The sequence below is a fragment of the Opisthorchis viverrini genome (assembly GCF_000715545.1).
Source record: "Opisthorchis viverrini unplaced genomic scaffold opera_v5_30, whole genome shotgun sequence".
In the NCBI taxonomy this organism is placed as follows: Eukaryota; Metazoa; Platyhelminthes; class Trematoda; order Opisthorchiida; family Opisthorchiidae; genus Opisthorchis; species Opisthorchis viverrini.
Window position 1 is genome coordinate 1,287,860 of NW_008751686.1, and position 18,630 is coordinate 1,306,489.

At 43.1% G+C, this 18,630-nt stretch overlaps 1 protein-coding gene across 1 annotated transcript in view; it reads right to left on the minus strand.

Annotated features, from left to right (window-relative positions):
• Positions 1–13,388: 13,388 nt before the first annotated feature.
• The window catches only part of T265_02459 (hypothetical protein), a gene marked incomplete at both ends in the record, with an annotated part of 117,398 nt that continues 112,156 nt past the window's right edge, over positions 13,389–18,630 (minus strand). Inside the window, 4 exons of the mRNA XM_009166708.1 lie at positions 13,389–13,811; positions 13,909–13,975; positions 17,210–17,398; positions 18,209–18,372. Of these exons, the coding sequence (XP_009164972.1) occupies positions 13,716–13,811; positions 13,909–13,975; positions 17,210–17,398; positions 18,209–18,372 (516 nt within the window). The remainder of the gene's footprint in view (positions 13,812–13,908; positions 13,976–17,209; positions 17,399–18,208; positions 18,373–18,630) is intronic.

Below are 18,630 nucleotides of genomic sequence, written 5' to 3' on the forward strand. Positions count from 1 at the left end.
ACTGTGCTAAAAAGCGCAGGGAAATAAGGCTACTTGAAATGAGCCTGATGTATCGTAAAATTCGAAAATGCTGATTCCTACAGGAAGTCAAAATCCATCCTGTACGTAAATGAACTGAGGTTTGTAACTGTCACAAGAAATTTATACCCCTTAAAAGATCAAAGAGCAGTATTCATTACTTACCTTGCCCCACCTGCGGACAGTTCAGCACGATTTTTTCTACGTCCCAGTCGGGAGTAATCTTCATCCGACTACTTGCTTTCCATCCACATAGCATGGAGCCGCTTTAAGAATTTATTTTACTCTTGTCTTTTTACACTCAAACTTTTGGGCTTTTACCAACGAACTGCAACGTCAGATTGTTGTTTTGTCTTTATTCCCGGACTCTTGCGACCAAGCCATTTGTGCGCAATGTTGCGCTTGCTCATGCTTTTCACCCCCTCTCTCATCGGACCAAGAACATTCCCTCAAGCAATCAAGTGGTAAAATGAAGACGCACTAAAAATCTTGGACGTCATTTATCTTGTAGAAATATTTTAAAGAAAGATTTGACTGTAACTTTTGTTAACTCTGACGAACGTTTTAGATGAGCTTTGAGATCTCAGCCCGGCAAAGTGATAAAGGAAAGACTCTTGTAGACATTCTGTTGTGGGTATTAGGGTACGAACACTCTGAACCTATTGTCGCTGTCCTATTGGAAACCGCAATGTTTATATCTGTTTCCACAAGTTGTGGCAATCAAGTGACTCCTTGCTACTTGCCTGTCGGGTTTTCGTTGAGCTGTTTTACTGGCCTGTCTCCTCCGCCGTGGTCAAATATGCCAGATATCCATAGTGAAGCGCAAACTATATTTACGCTGCTTCACACTTTCGTCTGCACTTGTTGCCTTCTATGGGAAGGCTCATCTCTTACGGACGGTCAGGTCACAGACGAGCAGTGCGATCTAGTGGCCTTGTTCATCAATATTTCATTAGAAAGCGTTTCTCTGCTTGCGCAATCTTCTAGGTTGTCTCGCCTGATCTGAAGGAGCTCGAGTTGAAATTTGCGACTGCATTGAGGCATTGAGTTTCACTGCATTATAAATGATACGATCATCTGCATCCCATATTTTATGCGGAGGAAGCGTCCACCCAACCCAAGAAGACACCGTAGCATTTGCCGTGCTGAGGATTTCTTGTAGTTTTCCTCCATGATGATGTAAGATGGAGCGCGCTTGCAGTTCTAGATTGTCCAGGAAAAGTTGAAATAGGCCTCGAATGAAGTGTCTGTGCAGATTGGTACCATTCAGACTGTGCAAGTTGACGGTAGCGAAATTCGCCCATCAGAAAAGCAATCCACACCCGTCACACAACGCTTGAGGTGCGTTTAGCCACCCTGTTAAGTGTGGGCATACGTTACCTTATGGCCCAACCTGAGCCTAAATAAAGGAGAGTGAAGCAGGTAACTGTCGGACTAAAGCTGAAGTGGTCAACGCAGCCCCAGCGAAACACCAAACGTATGGTTACACAAAGGCGCAGTACCATGAAAATAAAAGTAATCACATGGCCACCAAATTACAAACCTTAACAGTTTTTGACAAACTGTGAGGTAGTCCAAAAAGCAAGCAAAGCTGATATGGATCAACGGTCAACGCATGATCGAAACAGGGTGGCAAACTTATGCATTAAAACAAATTTACAACTGACCAAATCTTTGATAAAAAATGGCATAAGGGAAGCGGTAAGAACGATTTGCATAGCGTAAATAACGGAAAGTATAAAGCTTTTTGCAAAACTGAAACTAAGTTCAGTTATACCAAAATAAGGAGGAGTTTTCATTTGAATTGATATGTGGGGTAGTGGTCAGTCAAGATGAGGGCAATTCTGAAGACGCACAAAGTTGCAACGAACGCTTTTATTTTCTTGTCTGATGGGCTGTAATTGTTCGGTTCGCTTTGGCCAAAAAACAATTCCGCACTCGAAGGCGCTCCTCCTTTCAGTAATAGAGCCAGTGTCTGCTACAGGCAAACTGTGTTGCATCCGCCGTCTGCAAGTTAGAAGAAGTGATGCCTGCGTGGATGCTGCAAGTTACATCCCCCTGAACATATAACCATCCGCAGCAAGCTCCTGAAGTACTCACGAGAGAATAAAGTACTCTTATCACATGGGCACTACCGACGTCACAAAGAATTTACGACTGGGCAGGAAGAAATATACGGACGAAAGGTCAGTGCATTTAGCAATTGGAAGACAAACGAAGGAAAGACTCACAGAGTCCGCCGAAACATTGGTTACCTGGAAACTTTCCAGCACCACTGGCTCCACCAGTTGCTGCGGATTTAAGCTACATGGAATACCTGCTCCAACTCACTTATAGCCCGGAAACTGCAGAAGGCGAGAATCCACAAAACTGGCGGGCAGTGGGGTTTTTGTTTTGTTTACAGAACTGTTTAAGATGAGAGGACCGAGGGTGTGGTACAAATTTCTTCACTTGCCATGAACACATCAGGAGATAAAAGCCGTTACGCAAGATTTCGAGGATGCAGCACTATTTCACCTGTACAGGGCGAAGGAAAGTCTGCAGAAGATGGACAAATATGTGCGGCCAGCATCCTGTGAATATTAGATAAGATTAATGAGGTTATCTTGATCATTCAACTAGTCACTAGCATTCTTGAAATAGGCATTAATGACAGGCAGTTTGGACTCTGAAGCTCCCTAGGTACCACCGAAATAATTTATTCTGCTAAAGAAACATAAGATAAATGTAGTGAGAAGATTCCGCCGCTCTAGTGATCAATTATAGGCTTTGACAATGTCTTTGATTTAGTTAATAGGGAAGCTGGAGGGAGGTACGCCAGTATTTTCACAATGGGGTATGATTTCGAAAGTCCCTGATGGACTACAAGGGGCTGGAAATTGAGTTCGGCGCTTCCGAACTATGGAGGTACGCCAGTATTTTCACAATGGGGTATGATTTCGAAAGTCCCTGATGGACTACAAGGGGCTGGAAATTGAGTTCGGATTACGCTTCCGAACATTTGAGCCCCATGCAGACGTCCGGGGGTCTCAGCAATGCTTGAATGGACAACGAGATTGGGCGACCTACGAAAATATGTACTTTGATTAAAATGATTTTTGATGTAAGCACAAACGCAAAAAATACAATATTTCGGCACAGAAAGTTTTATTCTACTCACAAAGCTTTTGCAGCTAAGAGGACTGTGCGACCAATGGCCCCCTATGAGAGAGAGATAGTGATTTACCTTACCCAAGCCTTTTACATCGAAATAAAGGCCCGGATTCAAGCCTGTGCAATAATCTTAATTGAGTTCGACGTCCACGGGAAAAAAGCAGGGTTTAGTTTCTGCCCCGACTGTGTTTCAGCTTCTCTTTAAAAACTGCCTGTCTCAGAATTGCCTCTCTAGTGAGTAGGCAGGCGATTTGTCAATTCAGCAACCGCTGGATGGTTAGGTATGTCCTTTTTTCCGGTTCACCTGCTAAACGTAAACATCGAGAACCGACCTAAGGACGTCCCGTTTTTCAGTTGGTACATGCGCATCAGGTCACCTCCCTTACCATCATTGCACGTACGGTTATTTGAGTAGCACCAGCTTACTCATTACCACCATTACCATCCTCGTTTGTGTGGTGCTATTCTAGGGGAGATGGAATGAGCTAACGGACAACACCAATATTTTGATGGTGACTGGCGTCGGCTTCCAGTGCTATGCCATCAAGTTTGAGCAATAGACCTCCATATTTTCGCCTACTTATCCTACTCTCTCGGGTCTAAATCGGTGCCAGGGGTCTTGTGCTGCATCGCGTTCAGCTCCACCAAAAACCATATTTAGGCCTTCAGCTGTGTGCAGGCGTTCAATGGCTCGACACCGCTGACAGGCAAATCCGATGTGGATGTGGGTCGGATCGACAAGTGGAGAAGAATACTACTCTGGACGAAGGATACAAGCAGACAAGAATACCATAATCACCGATCGGCCGTTGCGTGCACTGCGGTTTGCACTCGTCACCGGCGTGCAAACGAATTCAGAGTTCATTTTCTGGGCTGCAGAAACTTGGGAGAATAACCGCATCTGGTGGACACCCGAATCTAATAAGTCATCATTTTGAACCTTTGCTCCAGACCATGGTATTCTTGGTAGCCATTGCGCTCAAACGGTTGGTCCTAGGGTAATGAAAACTGAGGCCCCAATGGGCAAGGGTGACGCAACTGAACAACGACAGCTTGGATCAGTTAGCAATGATATCGCAAAAAATGCCAGACTGGGATGAGTCTTCGAGAATTCCAACAATACGACCATCCCGGATAGGCCCTTGTGCACTGCTACGCCGATATATCCGTAGGAATGGTTTTGGAATATGTTGTTCTTTCTAATCTGTAACATTGGAAGCCATTCCAGACGCTTAAAAATAGTGGTCCATCAAGCTAACAGCTTTGTCTTTAACCGAAGTTTGCCCAGGTCTGATCCAAAGAGCTCAGGCAAGTGACCGAACCTGACTAAAGCTGATGAATGTTGTTGGCTGAAAGAGTTAAAAAATACGAGTAAAAAGGTGTCTCTGCAGCAGTGCTCACCGCAAGTGTCATTTTGAATGATGGCTGTGATTTCAGTCAATTGGAAGTTGTTTGGGATAGATTGAGCAGTCATCGTTTTAGAGAGGTTTGGTAAACCACAATAAGTCCACTGACTCTTTACCAAACTTCTCTGAAACGATGGCTGTGATTTCTTATCACCAAGTGAACTTCCGAAAGTGCTTTGGATCCAGGGAGCCGACAAAGCACATCATGGGGTTCTTCCGTTGTGCATGTACGTTTTATTAAGTGCTTTTTCAATGCTAGCCGTCTGTCTTCGAAGCTCTTCAAAGATGCAGAGATGTAACAGGGATTAGAAAGTTGTTATTACTCACCGAATGGCGAACGAGCTGGGACTGGATGACCGTACGTCTTCGAAGCTCTTCAAAGATGCAGAGATGTAACAGGGATTAGAAAGTTGTTATTACTCACCGAATGGCGAACGAGCTGAAGTGGACTGGATGATGCAATGCGTCGCCGTAAACCCTCAGGTTCGCCAGGACCTTCATGCTTCACTCTGGGTAACAAAATTGTGCTTGTCGCCATGCAGCTTTCCAAAGTCCAACTATTCAAGTCAGCGCTATTGCAGTGCGAAGACAGGCACAGCGTTAAGCTGTTATTCACGGAGCCCACAAGTGATGCACGAATGTCCAAAGACGTTTGATTAAAAATCACACATATCCACACGTGTTGGCAGCAACCGATAACCAATCTCATTCTAACATTAGGAAGTTTTGTGTCAGCCGTGGAGAAGAACGAAATAATTTGGATTTTTGATGGTGATGATTCCAAGGAACTCGCAGCATCGAAAACGTCTCTCAAAATTTGTGCAAAGAGACATGGAGCTGCAGCAAGCTGGGCAAGCCGACTTTCGATTGCCCGTTTCGCACCGTCAACGTTCTGTACATAGGCAAATGAAAAACTGGTAGCTTGTAATAACATAACGAACCTAAATGAGGTCACTCACGAGATGCCTTACCTTGAAGACAAGACTAGCCGAACTGCACAGGTGAAATTCACACTTGTTTGTGACAGGACTAGTAGGGTGTTTGAGCTTCTGTGAAGTGGAATGTGCCTTGAAATGCTACAAAATAATTCTCTGATGTTCATCTTAATAAATGAGGTCACTCACGAGATGCCTTACCTTGAAGACAAGACTAGCCGAACTGCACAGGTGAAATTCACACTTGTTTGTGACAGGACTAGTAGGGTGTTTGAGCTTCTGTGAAGTGGAATGTGCCTTGAAATGCTACAAAATAATTCTCTGATGTTGGTTCATCTTAACCTTCACATTTTGTGATTATCCACCTAGGTCTCGTACACTTTGAAAAGTTCTGGTCAGTCGGTATCAATCAAGCGGATTACTGCACTGGGGCGAACCCTCAGCTGAATTTCAAGCTGGAAACTTCAACTATCATCTATGTAGAGGAACCCAGGTGAAAATGACGGAGTAGTGGCTTTTATGGGACTTCAATGGAAACAAAATGCTCTAGTTTGATGAAAAATAACTGTTTCTTTTGGATTCAACAGACAGAATAGTGAAACTTGAAACATAAACGTCTAAGTCCATGAAAATCTTTTCAATTCAGTGTAAAAGAAACTCTGTTTCCTGCCTCATCCAGCCCCAGGTTTACCGCACTTCAAATTTTAGGACCTTCCAGGGTAACCTTTCACCCTGCGGCAGACTGTATGGGGAGACCGTATCGTGACAGCATTTCAACAGCGGTCATTTTGATGCTAGGCCAGTTGATGTAATGTCCGTTTAACGCTAATCGACTAGCACTGGTGGAAGTCGAGGGCGAAATGCACAGGTAAAGGGCATAAGTATGAGCAGCGGTCATTTTGATGCTAGGCCAGTTGAAGTAATGTCCGTTTAAAGCTGATCAACTAGCACTGGTGGAATTCGAGGGCGAAATGCACAGGTAAGGGAATAAGTATGATGACTCAGAATATTGAAGCGGGCGTGAAACCAACTGCTTGCCATGGAATATGGATGCGTTTCAAAGAACATGTCCACTTTGTACACAATGACTGGTGTAAATTTAGATCTTCGGTATCTGTCACAGCGTTTTGGTTGAGCTTAGTACTCGAAACATCGCCAAACTGTAATTTGGTTCCACAGCTATCAATAGTGTGGTTGTGCATAAAATCTGAAAAAATTCACGCCTTGCGTCAACTGGAACGTGAAAATAATATGTATCGTGGAAAACGAAGTATCCCATGGTGTTTTTGGTGAACTTGGTGGTCTGATCTATCCTGAGATCATCCTAGTGATCAAAGAATGTGGGAAATGGAGCATTCGGAGATCCATTCTTTTTTACATCAAGAACCTCATTAGGCAGTTTCATAATTATAAGATATAAATGATCCTCCTGCTTAAAACCTTTCAGCCGCTCGTTAGACAAAATCCTCAATGTCCGTGCATCCTGAAGAACGGCACCGAAGGAAGATCCACGCAGTATAACCGTACCCAATGGTCAAGGCCGCTTTCAAATATCTCTGAATGCTACTCGTCCGTATTGGTCTACTGATTTACGCAAGTGGTCTTTTGACTACCGAACGAGTAACCAGACCCAGGCATATGTACGTGGTTCATGCTTCGAGTCTTTGTGAATTTCTCCAAAGAATCATCGCTATACAATCTCCGTGATAACTCATATGATCCTAACCTTGCTCTCTTTAGGTTGCCTTTGATTTTATAGAGTCATCCATCAGGAGATAAAATTTATAGACAAATAGTCTTCTGTCAAATCTGTGCACTTGCCACATCGTTGCTGATAACCACTGCTGAGAAAATTTTGTGACTTGAGCGGTATTTCCGTTGAAAGAGGCAAATAAGGAGTGAACAGCTGGTTCATTTGTGAGTATCTATGGGGATGTGGACCCGGGGCCTTTCGGATAGTATATTACTTAATTGCCACATCATCAAGTCATTCAACTAAAGACGGTACACTACCATAACAGACTGACACAGCACAAGTATCCGTGGACCCCACGAATATTCTGAATATAAAAGCTTCTTACGTGGTTCATGCTTCGAGTCTTTGTGAATTTCTCCAAAGAATCATCGCTATACAGTCTCCGTGATAACTCATATGATCCTAACCTTGCTCTCTTTAGGTTGCCTTTGATTTTATAGAGTCATCCATCAGGAGATAAAATTTATAGACAAATAGTCTTCTGTCAAATCTGTGCACTTGCCACATCGTTGCTGATAACCACTGCTGAGAAAATTTTGTGACTTGAGCGGTATTTCCGTTGAAAGAGGCAAATAAGGAGTGAACAGCTGGTTCATTTGTGAGTATCTATGGGGATGTGGACCCGGGGCCTTTCGGATAGTATATTACTTAATTGCCACATCATCAAGTCATTCAACTAAAGACGGTACACTACCATAACAGACTGACACAGCACAAGTATCCGTGGACCCCACGAATATTCTGAATATGAAAAGCTTCTGGGTTCTCCTCACCCCCTCGGATACCATAGTATGTTGTGACTCCGGCTTGAGCCCGTGGAAATCGCAAAAAGTGACAGCTGGAGTTGATGAAGTTTCGGTGTAGTTCACTGAAGATCCTTTGAATTTTACACCGTAATTAAAACAGCCGAGCATGCTGGACACAAGCTTATTTCAGGCGAATGTCAAACAAATGCTCTCTGACCAGTAAATCACGCGAATAGCAGGCTGTACTGTGAAGGTTTACGAATCAATTCCCCCCGTTCGGTGTGCTACTCCCGAACAAATGACGGTTATTGTTAACCAGATGCTACTTAATCCAAAATACCTCCGTCGCTAAAGCTGGTATGTACAACATAAAATTACTCACTGATAATTCAGACATTGCATATTGCTAGTTGGACTTTGATTTAATGTTCTTTTAGACCATTAAAGCGGAATAGTAACTGTTTATTTCATACGGCGAGTGAAATCCGTCAGTGAGTAAGTAACACTAGAACAACGTAGTCATCATTCTAAAGACGGAAATTCGCCTACCGAATGACCGCAGTTTTTACATTTATCGATCCTTTGACATTTGGACTTTCAATTCAGCGAAGTTCTGTTGTTCCACATGAACGCCATTGCTCAGAAGAAGTGAACAGACCAGCGTTTATTTGGTGAATTCGTCACCTGAACAGTCATCAGTATGGTATATACAAAAATTTGCAACATGTAAGGAAAGCGCCTAGCTTAAAATAATTTCACGGATTCATCCAAAAACACAACAAAAGCCTTTCAACTGGACCCAGTAGTTAGAGATCAAGAGAATGATTAGTTCGTCTTTGGTGACGAAATCAGTCTGCCATTTTGTTTAGCTGTTTAGTAGGCCTGAGTTGTCTAAATTAAACGGTCTGAAGGCGAGTGTCATTCAAAACGTAAACACGTTCCACATGAACGCCATTGCTCAGAAGAAGTGAACAGACCAGCGTTTATTTGGTGAATTCGTCACCTGAACAGTCATCAGTATGGTATATACAAAAATTTGCAACATGTAAGGAAAGCGCCTAGCTTAAAATAATTTCACGGATTCATCCAAAAACACAACAAAAGCCTTTCAACTGGACCCAGTAGTTAGAGATCAAGAGAATGATTAGTTCGTCTTTGGTGACGAAATCAGTCTGCCATTTTGTTTAGCTGTTTAGTAGGCCTGAGTTGTCTAAATTAAACGGTCTGAAAGCGAGTGTCATTCAAAAACGTAAATACAACAACGCCATCAGCAGCTTGCTAATCTGACGCGCGTAAGCGGACGTCGATCAAGCAAAATGTTAACCGAGCTCACTCCTTTTACTGTGGCCTACATTGTGCACTCATTGATATGCAAGTGCGTGAGTACTAACCGTCATATGACAGTTGAATCGATAACTATGTGATGTAGTCATAATGCAAATAGGATGCATTTGTATTCTACTTGTGTTCAGTATGTGAGTGTTATTTTTGCCAGAAAGCCGTCGGAGGCTACTTATAAGCAAGCGCTTTGGTACTAGGTTTTGCTAAAAAGGGCCGAATTAGGGCAGCGATACGACACTTTCGGAACTCAAAATCTGACGCTTGTTGTAAGTCGCATATTTTAAGCCCAGAATCACGTTTAATAGCTTCTTGATATGCCCTAACAGTACGCCAATACTTCATAGCTGGGAAGCTGGTTGTGTGATTCTTGAGACGGTGCAATTTATCATCCTGTGGGCGATGTTAGTCTACTGACTAGAGTGTTTGTGTAGCAACAAAGAGTGAAAGTTACTTAAACATCACATTCTTACGATCTGTTTTCCTGATAAATTCAGAATCATTACCTCATTACCCAAAGCACTGCACGAACAGATATGCTAACGTTATTACTCCCAAAGGCTGTGATTAGTTGCAATGATCTCAAAGACATTATGGAGTTGCACTTAGGAAGTCAAGAATCCAGAAAACGGAACTCTGCGGAACTCCCGCACAAACCAACGGGGTGTAAAGGGTTAGAGAGGTGAATGGAGCAAACTTTACAGACCTTGGAAAGAAAGTGCTTGTCTACGTCAGCGGGATCATGTGTTCTCCGAAGAGAATTTCATGGGATTACTTCATCAAAAGTGGCGTATGTGATTCTGCAAGAAGTTTTTATTTCAACGAGCCAGGTGATCTATCTATTTTAGCATGCCTTGTCTTGGTTACGGCGGTTACAATGCTCACAACAGGCCCTGGTGTCTACCGCATCTACTTTGAATGTTTCCGTCTTCAGCAGCTTGGACTGTAAGCAGATACCAACCTCTAGAAGAAAGAGTCCCTTGGAAACAATTACTTGCATACTTTCCGGTATCGCATCTGCCCCAGGGGTCTTCTAGCTTAGAAAAGCAAAGTTAGACAGGTAGGTAGATACCGGCAAATAGGTGCATAAATCTTTCAAATTTGGCGCGCGCCCACCAGTGAATCGACAACGAACCGTCGTACGCTTTACTGAAGGTTCAATACCACACGTCTTAGACTTTAATGAGATCATCTGACCGTGGTTGGTCAAGTGATAGCGAATACGGTAGAACATTTTATAAGCTAATGGAGAATGGGTTTATGCCAGAGGTTACCGGTTAATGAGCCTGGTGTGGGCTTCCTTAAATGGCTTCCTAAAACCAAAACAATTAAGCGTCCTTAAAGGGCACATGTAAAATCAGTGACCATAAATCTTTTGGGTGCGCATTTGGAACCTTTCAGGAATTCCCGAGAAGTGTTAAGGCTGCATCAATGTGTTAACACTTTTCCAAAAGAGCTGTTACTGCTGGTTGCGTGATAATTTTGCCTTTTGCAGAAACCGAATAGTAGTTGTGAGGGGTCTTTTGGGGTCTAATGACTTTGTTGAACACGCGTACGGCATAGACAGATAAGTTCACAGAACGGAGCCCGTGGAAGATTTTGACTGACAGATAAATTCTGCGAACAGGTGGTGAAAATTGCTGCTGATGACTCGTTTTACGTGGGATTGCATGAGAATATTACTTTGTTTTAATTTACAAACCCGACTGCTTACCCTGCAGAGCAAGCGGGTGGGAATGAAGGACGAACCGAACGGAGCTTGTGTGTATCCGTCAAACAATTGAGGTCGAAATCAGGTATACATGGGTCAGCGGTTGCAAGACACTTCTTAACCATTCGAATATTTGTAATAACCAAGTGTGCTGCAAGTCCCTAATTTGTTTATTAACATATATAGGTTGCTACTGAAATACAGTAGTTCGGCTAATTCATCACTTACTTAATTCCTGACCGAACATAATCCGTACGGTTTGGCAGTTCCCGACTACTAACATATGCTAGTTCATATGTTATCACCATTCATATAGAACTTACTCGTTTTCACGATTACATCAATGCCAGTGCGACACCGCTACATTAGAACTAGCTATTGGTTGCGATTAACGCTTGTTTACAAATGAGTTGGTACTCACGGGGGGGGGGGGAATAGGCTGGATTCGTTTTGCTTCGTTCGCCGACGTTTCGATGCCCACGTAAACGATCAGAGTAAAGACTGAAATCTGAGTATTTTGAACACCACGACGAAGTGAAGCCGTGATTTTATGCCTTATGGTAATCACTGAGCTAGAACCAGCTGAGATTAAGATCTAGACAACCTAGGTCGGAAGTTGGCATGATCTGACTAAATCTTCCTTGTACATCTTTACTGTGAAATGCGAAAACCAGGGACACTTTTTAGCAGGAAAGTCGGATTCCTGAAAGTAATCTCAGAACGCCCGAAACCTACTGCTCTACCAAAAATCTAAGGAAAGCCGACAGTATCCACGCCAGTCAATCATCCAATCAATTCAGCAAAAGCCAATCAGTCCTCATGCACGCCACAGAAGCACGACCGAATGTGATCTGCGTTCGGGCATTTCATACAGGAACGATCGATGTTGATGGGAGTTCACTAACGCCTATCAGACAGCCTGGATCAATGTCAGAAAGTCTCGTTTAAATAGCGTGGGGCAGTTGTAACCTTTGCTCTCGCACTCGCTTGTCCGGAATATGGCTGTTGTGTTCCCTCCTGTGAGTCTTTTTTCTTGAAACTACGCACTAAGGCGGGTCAGCAGCAGATGCCAAAGACTGACGAATCAGCAGATATAACACTTTTATAGAGGATACAATTATATGTTGTGTAAAGTGAAACCTGGTGGTGGGATGCAACGGTACGTAAGGAATTAAGTATACTCTGCATGATTACAAATGTGCTATCTAGGGAGATATAAGCGGTACGTTGAAAAAGGCAATACTTACATCACACAGATAAGATTTACCGGTGTTGATGGGGATTAGAAATATTCTCTTGGGCGGTAGTTTTAGAAATGTGACGGAGAGCGGTACGTTAAAAAAAGGCAATACCTACATCATACAGATAAGATTTACCGGTGTTGATTGGGCTTAGAAATCTTCTCTCAGGCGGTAGTTTTAGAAATATGACGGAAAACAACATATTTGCAGTGACACCAGACTATGTGGCTTTATTAGTTGAAATGTTTCAGACCTCCTCGGTCTCAACAGCCTGCAGAAACACCAGCAAATGTAATGCATAGAAGAAATTCATTCCTGGTAATGCTTGAAATACGCCAAATCTCAAGAGGTTCAAGCTTGATGACAGAAATATCCCCTGCCACCGCTAGAATACAATTCATTGCTTCGAACAAGTAATAGTTACTCCCATCCCAACTGGAAGTTGATTTTCTTTGGGCTGGCAATTGTAGCACTTTCACTAGACTTTTAAATCAACCAGTGGAAAGGTGCAGATATCTATATGCCTTGGTGCAGCTATGTCACAAAATCCCGAACCGACTGATTTTCCCGGTTCGGCTACCTAACGTTCATATATAGGCGTCAGGCATAAGGATTTGTTCACGAGTCACCCGACTAGCATAGTCTAATTTCTTTCTATAGTCACAATGGAAGATATGCGCCGTCTTGGCTACCATGTCACTTCGCAACATGGTGAGCGACTTGTTCATCTGAACGTAGCATTGGATCCCAGTAAAAGAGATACTTAAGGTGAGCTACAGAGGTAGCCCTGTCAGACTGCAGTGATCATACTAAATTGTCGATGGTGGCTGATTATTTTCCCTTTTTAATGGACCTACAAGACGAAACAAATCGAGTCAGTGAATGAATTTTTGAAATTCCTCTTTGCTTCATTGATTCTCACAAGTGGAAATTTGTACAGGTACATAGATGTTCACCGTTGGCGGATCTCTTCAGGGTAGCTCTAATTTCAACTCCTTCGATAGGAAGGATACTGGGCTATCCGAAATCACTTCGTCGCTCACCGTCCAAATGCAAGTGACGAAGCAAGACAGAGAGAACACAGGGGATATCTGCTGTTTTTAATGTTGCAAGGGAACTGTACAGTGTGGTTGAGTAAACCACGGGGATACAAGAATAAAACATGCCAACCGCATTTCCCACTGTGAGAAATTCATTCACAGAGTGTTGAACAAGTGAAGTAAATTAACTAGGTCACTGAAGCTTTGAGGTTTTGTGCGATTGTTCCTTTGTGAATACGCACTAGCCTCACGAAAGACTCCATCAAATCACTTGTATAGATAAAGAGCTTTTCAATCGGGGAACTACAAGACAAAGTAGGGGCTATGTGCACCAACTCGCAGCACATGGGCATGATACAGGGGATGCAAAATTAGAAATCTGCATCCCACCCGGACATTTCGTCCGGAGGATATTCAATCTTATCTGGGTATTTATCGAAATTTGACACGTCCGTCGGGCCAGTTACCTGTGCAGGGAAAGGGAAGGAGATGCAATCAATTGTAGTGGAGAATGGGCTGACCATCCGCAAAAGAAAACAGTTTGATTTTGCATTTTTGGCTAACCTGTGGTCGAATTGGTGGCGTTAATGTTCTTCGAAGTAAACCAATCCAATCGAATCCTTGAAAGTACCTGTCAGTGAAAGAGGAGATTTCCCCATTTAGAATCGAAAGCAAGATTTACGCAATCCAATATGTGCAAATTCACTAATACGAGTTGGTTATGTATGTAGAAACGCCATAATTTTATACGTGCAATTTTTGTTCGAACAGTCTTAGGGTAAAAATAGATGCATCGTAGTTAGTAGTACATTCGCTTCCAGTGACATCATTGCGAGAGTGTATGTGGAAAGGCCTTAGTATAGAAACTAATGCATCTCATAACCCGATCCTTTGAAAAATCCCAGTGGGCACAACGACGTACCCGATGGGATCCTTCAAATGATGGTTAGATTGATTGTGCTTAGGCTTGCGAGCCAGCACCTTGGCTTCGCACACTGGCTCACTCTGGTTTTCCTCTCCGCATTCACCTTATTCATTCAAGGACACGGTTGATTAAGTTTCACTATGTCATCCTGCATTGTGATTCAAAAACATTCTGTTGGACACTAAACTCGTTGGACACTAAACTTGGACACTAAACGTGCACACCCCAGCCGCATGCCATAGGTAACGTTCACATAGTTAGAAACTGATGGCCGCATATAAATGATTCTTTCACGCTAGGTATACCATAAGACAGTCAGGTTGATGAATCAATGACTTCAGTCCGAGGATGACTTGCGACTGAATGATGGCGAGGTTCAAACAGGACAAACTGTGCTATACAGTTCTGCGTTCATTGAGTTTTATTGTGTGAACGTGGACTTCCTTGCAACATGTGCACAGTTGGGTGAAAATAATGAGACCTTCAAGCCAAAACGCTTCTTGATCCTCCTAAATGATTCATGAATTATCTGACCGAAATGAACATAGTTCATGCATGTTAAGACAGCTGATATGATCTGTGCTATTCTGGCTTATACGGATCACACGTGATAAGAAAAGCAAACAACTCGTACAGCACCGCATCTGAAAAATAACTTTGAAATGACCAAATGACTTCGACCGTGTTGGGGAAGCGACACCAGGGTAGAATACAAACAATCGGTATACATAGTTTGGGCGTATGTTGACTGTCGCCATCAAGACCGAAACTCCGCCTCAGCGATACACTGGTCTCATTAAAATCGATCCATGTAACACGCACTTTTTGTGAAACGACTGAGGCTTAGGCAGGATGCAGGGAGAAAATACTCAGCACATATTCACAGCATGATTCGTTAAATAGTGCCCGGGTTGGTGGTACTTTTCCTCATGTGCAAGCATTCAACTGGTTTGGGGGGGATCTTGAAATAGCCTGGCGAAATACCAGTTAAACTGGGACGATTAAGTATTTGACGAAATGAACATTTGTCAGGCAAATGACATATGGAAGGTCTTAAGGTTGATAATGCCTAGGACGAAATTCCGTGATATATCTTCCAGATGACAATATTTGGTATCAGCTAAGCCGGATGTTCCTGGGGTACCCGCTGGCACAGAAAATGCAGCCATGCAATCAAACTGTCTAGGTCAGCTAACAAACCAAAGACCAGAATACGGAATGCAGAAGCCTTTTATTAGGCTTCACAAGACCACCGGGTGAAAATCACCGTTACTATAGAGGGTCGTGTTTCCCTTAAATGGCTGAGGTAACAAATGTCAAGAAATATCTCAACACTAATATTTGACGAGTGCCTTCATTCTCAGCGACCTGTAGTCCGGGTGTATTTCTTAAATATTCCAACTGGTGACAACTGAAGTGGTGTCGAAGAGTTCACCCTTCCACTTCAACCTCGTGAAAAATCTTGTCCCTTCCCCCAAAGTGAAAACCAAATAGCAGGCAATTTTTCAAGTCTCGAAACAGAGGATACTGGATGGAAAAATGCATTGAATCCCCTTGTCGGTGATATCCCATTTCATGGAGGCCATAATGATCAATAGAGTCATGGATGACCTTGAGTAACATGCTCCGGAACATCGGGCCATATACTGATCATTGATGGGTAGAATGAATAGGCGGATTCTTCAACAGTAGCACAGGTAGTGTGCCTACACCTTACAAAACCCTCCGGTCACGTAACCCACCATATCGCCTATTAAACTTTAGACACGTGACTCAGATGGATCACTGATAAAATGGTTCAGATAGATACCGGTTAGTGAACAACACCGTCCAACGATTTCACTAGAAAAATCCTATCTATCCGCTACCGTAGAACTTATGCATACTCTGAGAAATCAGGTTTTATAACGTGTTTTCAAGGGCACGATCTCAACATTTTTGCACGAGGGACTCTAGGGCCTTTAGGTCGGTGCACATAGCCTTCCACCGGTGGAATATTCATCTGCGCATCTTCGTCCAGTTTGGAATATTGTGTCAAACATTATCCTTCAGTAAATAGCTGTGTGCACTTGTCCCCACGGCAAGCATGCCTAGCAGGTTATCAACCCTGGAGGGAATGGGAGCACAATACGAGTGACTGAGCCGGGAAGGAGCATTAAAACTTTGACAAAAAAGAGAGGCCAAAGACATTTAACGTGTTCCCCGAACATGGTCGACAACGTCGGGGAAACCTGGTGTGATTCGATCTTAGATAGGAAGCTTTGACGCGGAATTCTAGAGCTGTCGCAGGTTACTCTCCCTCAAGGTAGCCGTCCGCAGCCAGTTTATCTGTTCACTAAGGCAATCTTCTGAAGGAACTCGCGGTGAATAAGATAAACGTGCAATAATCTCGCTCCATCCATTAGTTCATATCCTTAAACTCATGTCTTCGGGAGGTGACTGAACATTGTATGGAACTCCAGTATTACCGATGGGCGAGTGATATTGATTCTGCGACTGCCTTAATAAGTTTTATCTACACTAACGTAGCAATTCTTTAAGAAGTTTGAGACAAATTTTCCGAAGGTCGTATGCATGGTGCAATTGTTGTAACTGTGGGCTCGACGGAGTCCCTCTTGGTGAACAGCACTTTGATATTCTTTCCCGTAATGTGCAGTGCACAGACCGCCTCTGGCTACTGTTACGAAGATATTCGAAGAAGTTTCTTATTGGCCTTGAACTAAGTAATATTGTATTCATTTATGACATTTAATTGTCACTGCCGTAGTTTCCTGAGCTTTTTATGCATACTACTACAGGACAAATAACAATAGTTTTTTTATCTTTTCGGAGTTGTTTGCAAACGTGTTTGACCTGCGCGTTGTGCTTTATATTTAGATAATATGCGTGCAGTGCGGCGTACAGATCAAGAAAAAAGAGACAATGTCCGGGGAAACACACTTGTTTTGTTTTATATCAATTGTTCCACCGAGGCCGTAACCAAGTCGTTGTGCCGGGTTGTGAGCACACAGTCGTTTGATCAATGTGGTAGCTGAGCGGTTGATATATTGCGATGGGAATTGAATCGCGTCTATACCACGGAGCACGACATTGTATATTTTCATCGGGTCAGATCCAGTGAACGGCGGGCTGTTGGGTCATGAGGAAAACACAGATACAACTGTACGAATGCCACAAGAAGGAATATTTCGTTAAAATCAAAAGCTAAAAAGACCCTAAACGGGATAATTTAGTAACTGAACCAGTCAAAATACTTTTGACATCTCTAGGACAAGCTGACAACACACGCCAAGAATGCACACTTACACACCATACTGTTTCTGATTAGCAAGGCTTCACTAGGCATGAGTAGTATCGACTAAGCTTGGATGGTAAAATGCAGGACGGTATTCCAGGCCAACCCAATAAGGGGTAGCCTAAATAATGCTTTTAAATGAAATAGGTCACTCGTGAACTTCATCAGCGACAGGCACTTGGCTATCGATACTGCAATAAAACCAGAAGTCATAGCATCAAAATCGAGGACGAATAAGTTGAAATAAAGGAGAAGACTGAGACATTTCACTGTGCCCAATATAGACCAGGATGTCAAGCTAAAAGTACACAGTTTTTTGGGTTCACTTTTTACTGACCCAGTACTCGGGTGAAATGACTAGTGCTTCGCTATTTTGACGGTTCGCGTAAGGTTGAAGTTCCCTCCAATTGCCCGCCGCCCATCTTCCTTATACAAATCAGCCGCTGCGAATGTGAAGGTACCTCCCAAGGTCACTTTACGTCACTTTACGAAGTATCTAATTAAAACAATATCCCCTTCAAGGATAACGACATGACTGCTTTGGTTTTGGGGATGTAGGTTTTAGGCAGTTTGTGGAATGCATGAGGCACATTCCATCAAAACTCAAAATATTCCCGACTGACTGAAATACCCGTGCTACTCACCTTCCAGTGAGTAGCTCAAAGATCAGAATACCCAGAGACCAATAGTCGGCAGAATAATCATGGCCTTTGTTCAGGATGATCTCCGGTGCGACATATTCCGGTGTGCCACAGAATGTCCAAGTCTTCTTCCCCAAACCAATGCGTTTCGCGAAACCAAAATCGCACTATGATTGAGAGAAAAAAAGTAACGAAATCGCGAGGGGGATACAGGAATAGTTACACAATGTAACATGTTGAAAAGTTGTCATCGGTGCGTAAGGAAACCTGGCCCAAAATGATTACCAGAGGTACGGGTATACTGCGTAGCAACCGTCTTTATACTATTAAGCACTAATTTTTTGACGAACCACACATTCACTCAAGACAAATATGATCTCCACCGCTACGAAACAAGAGATGGCGTTCCACCCCCAAACTGGTAT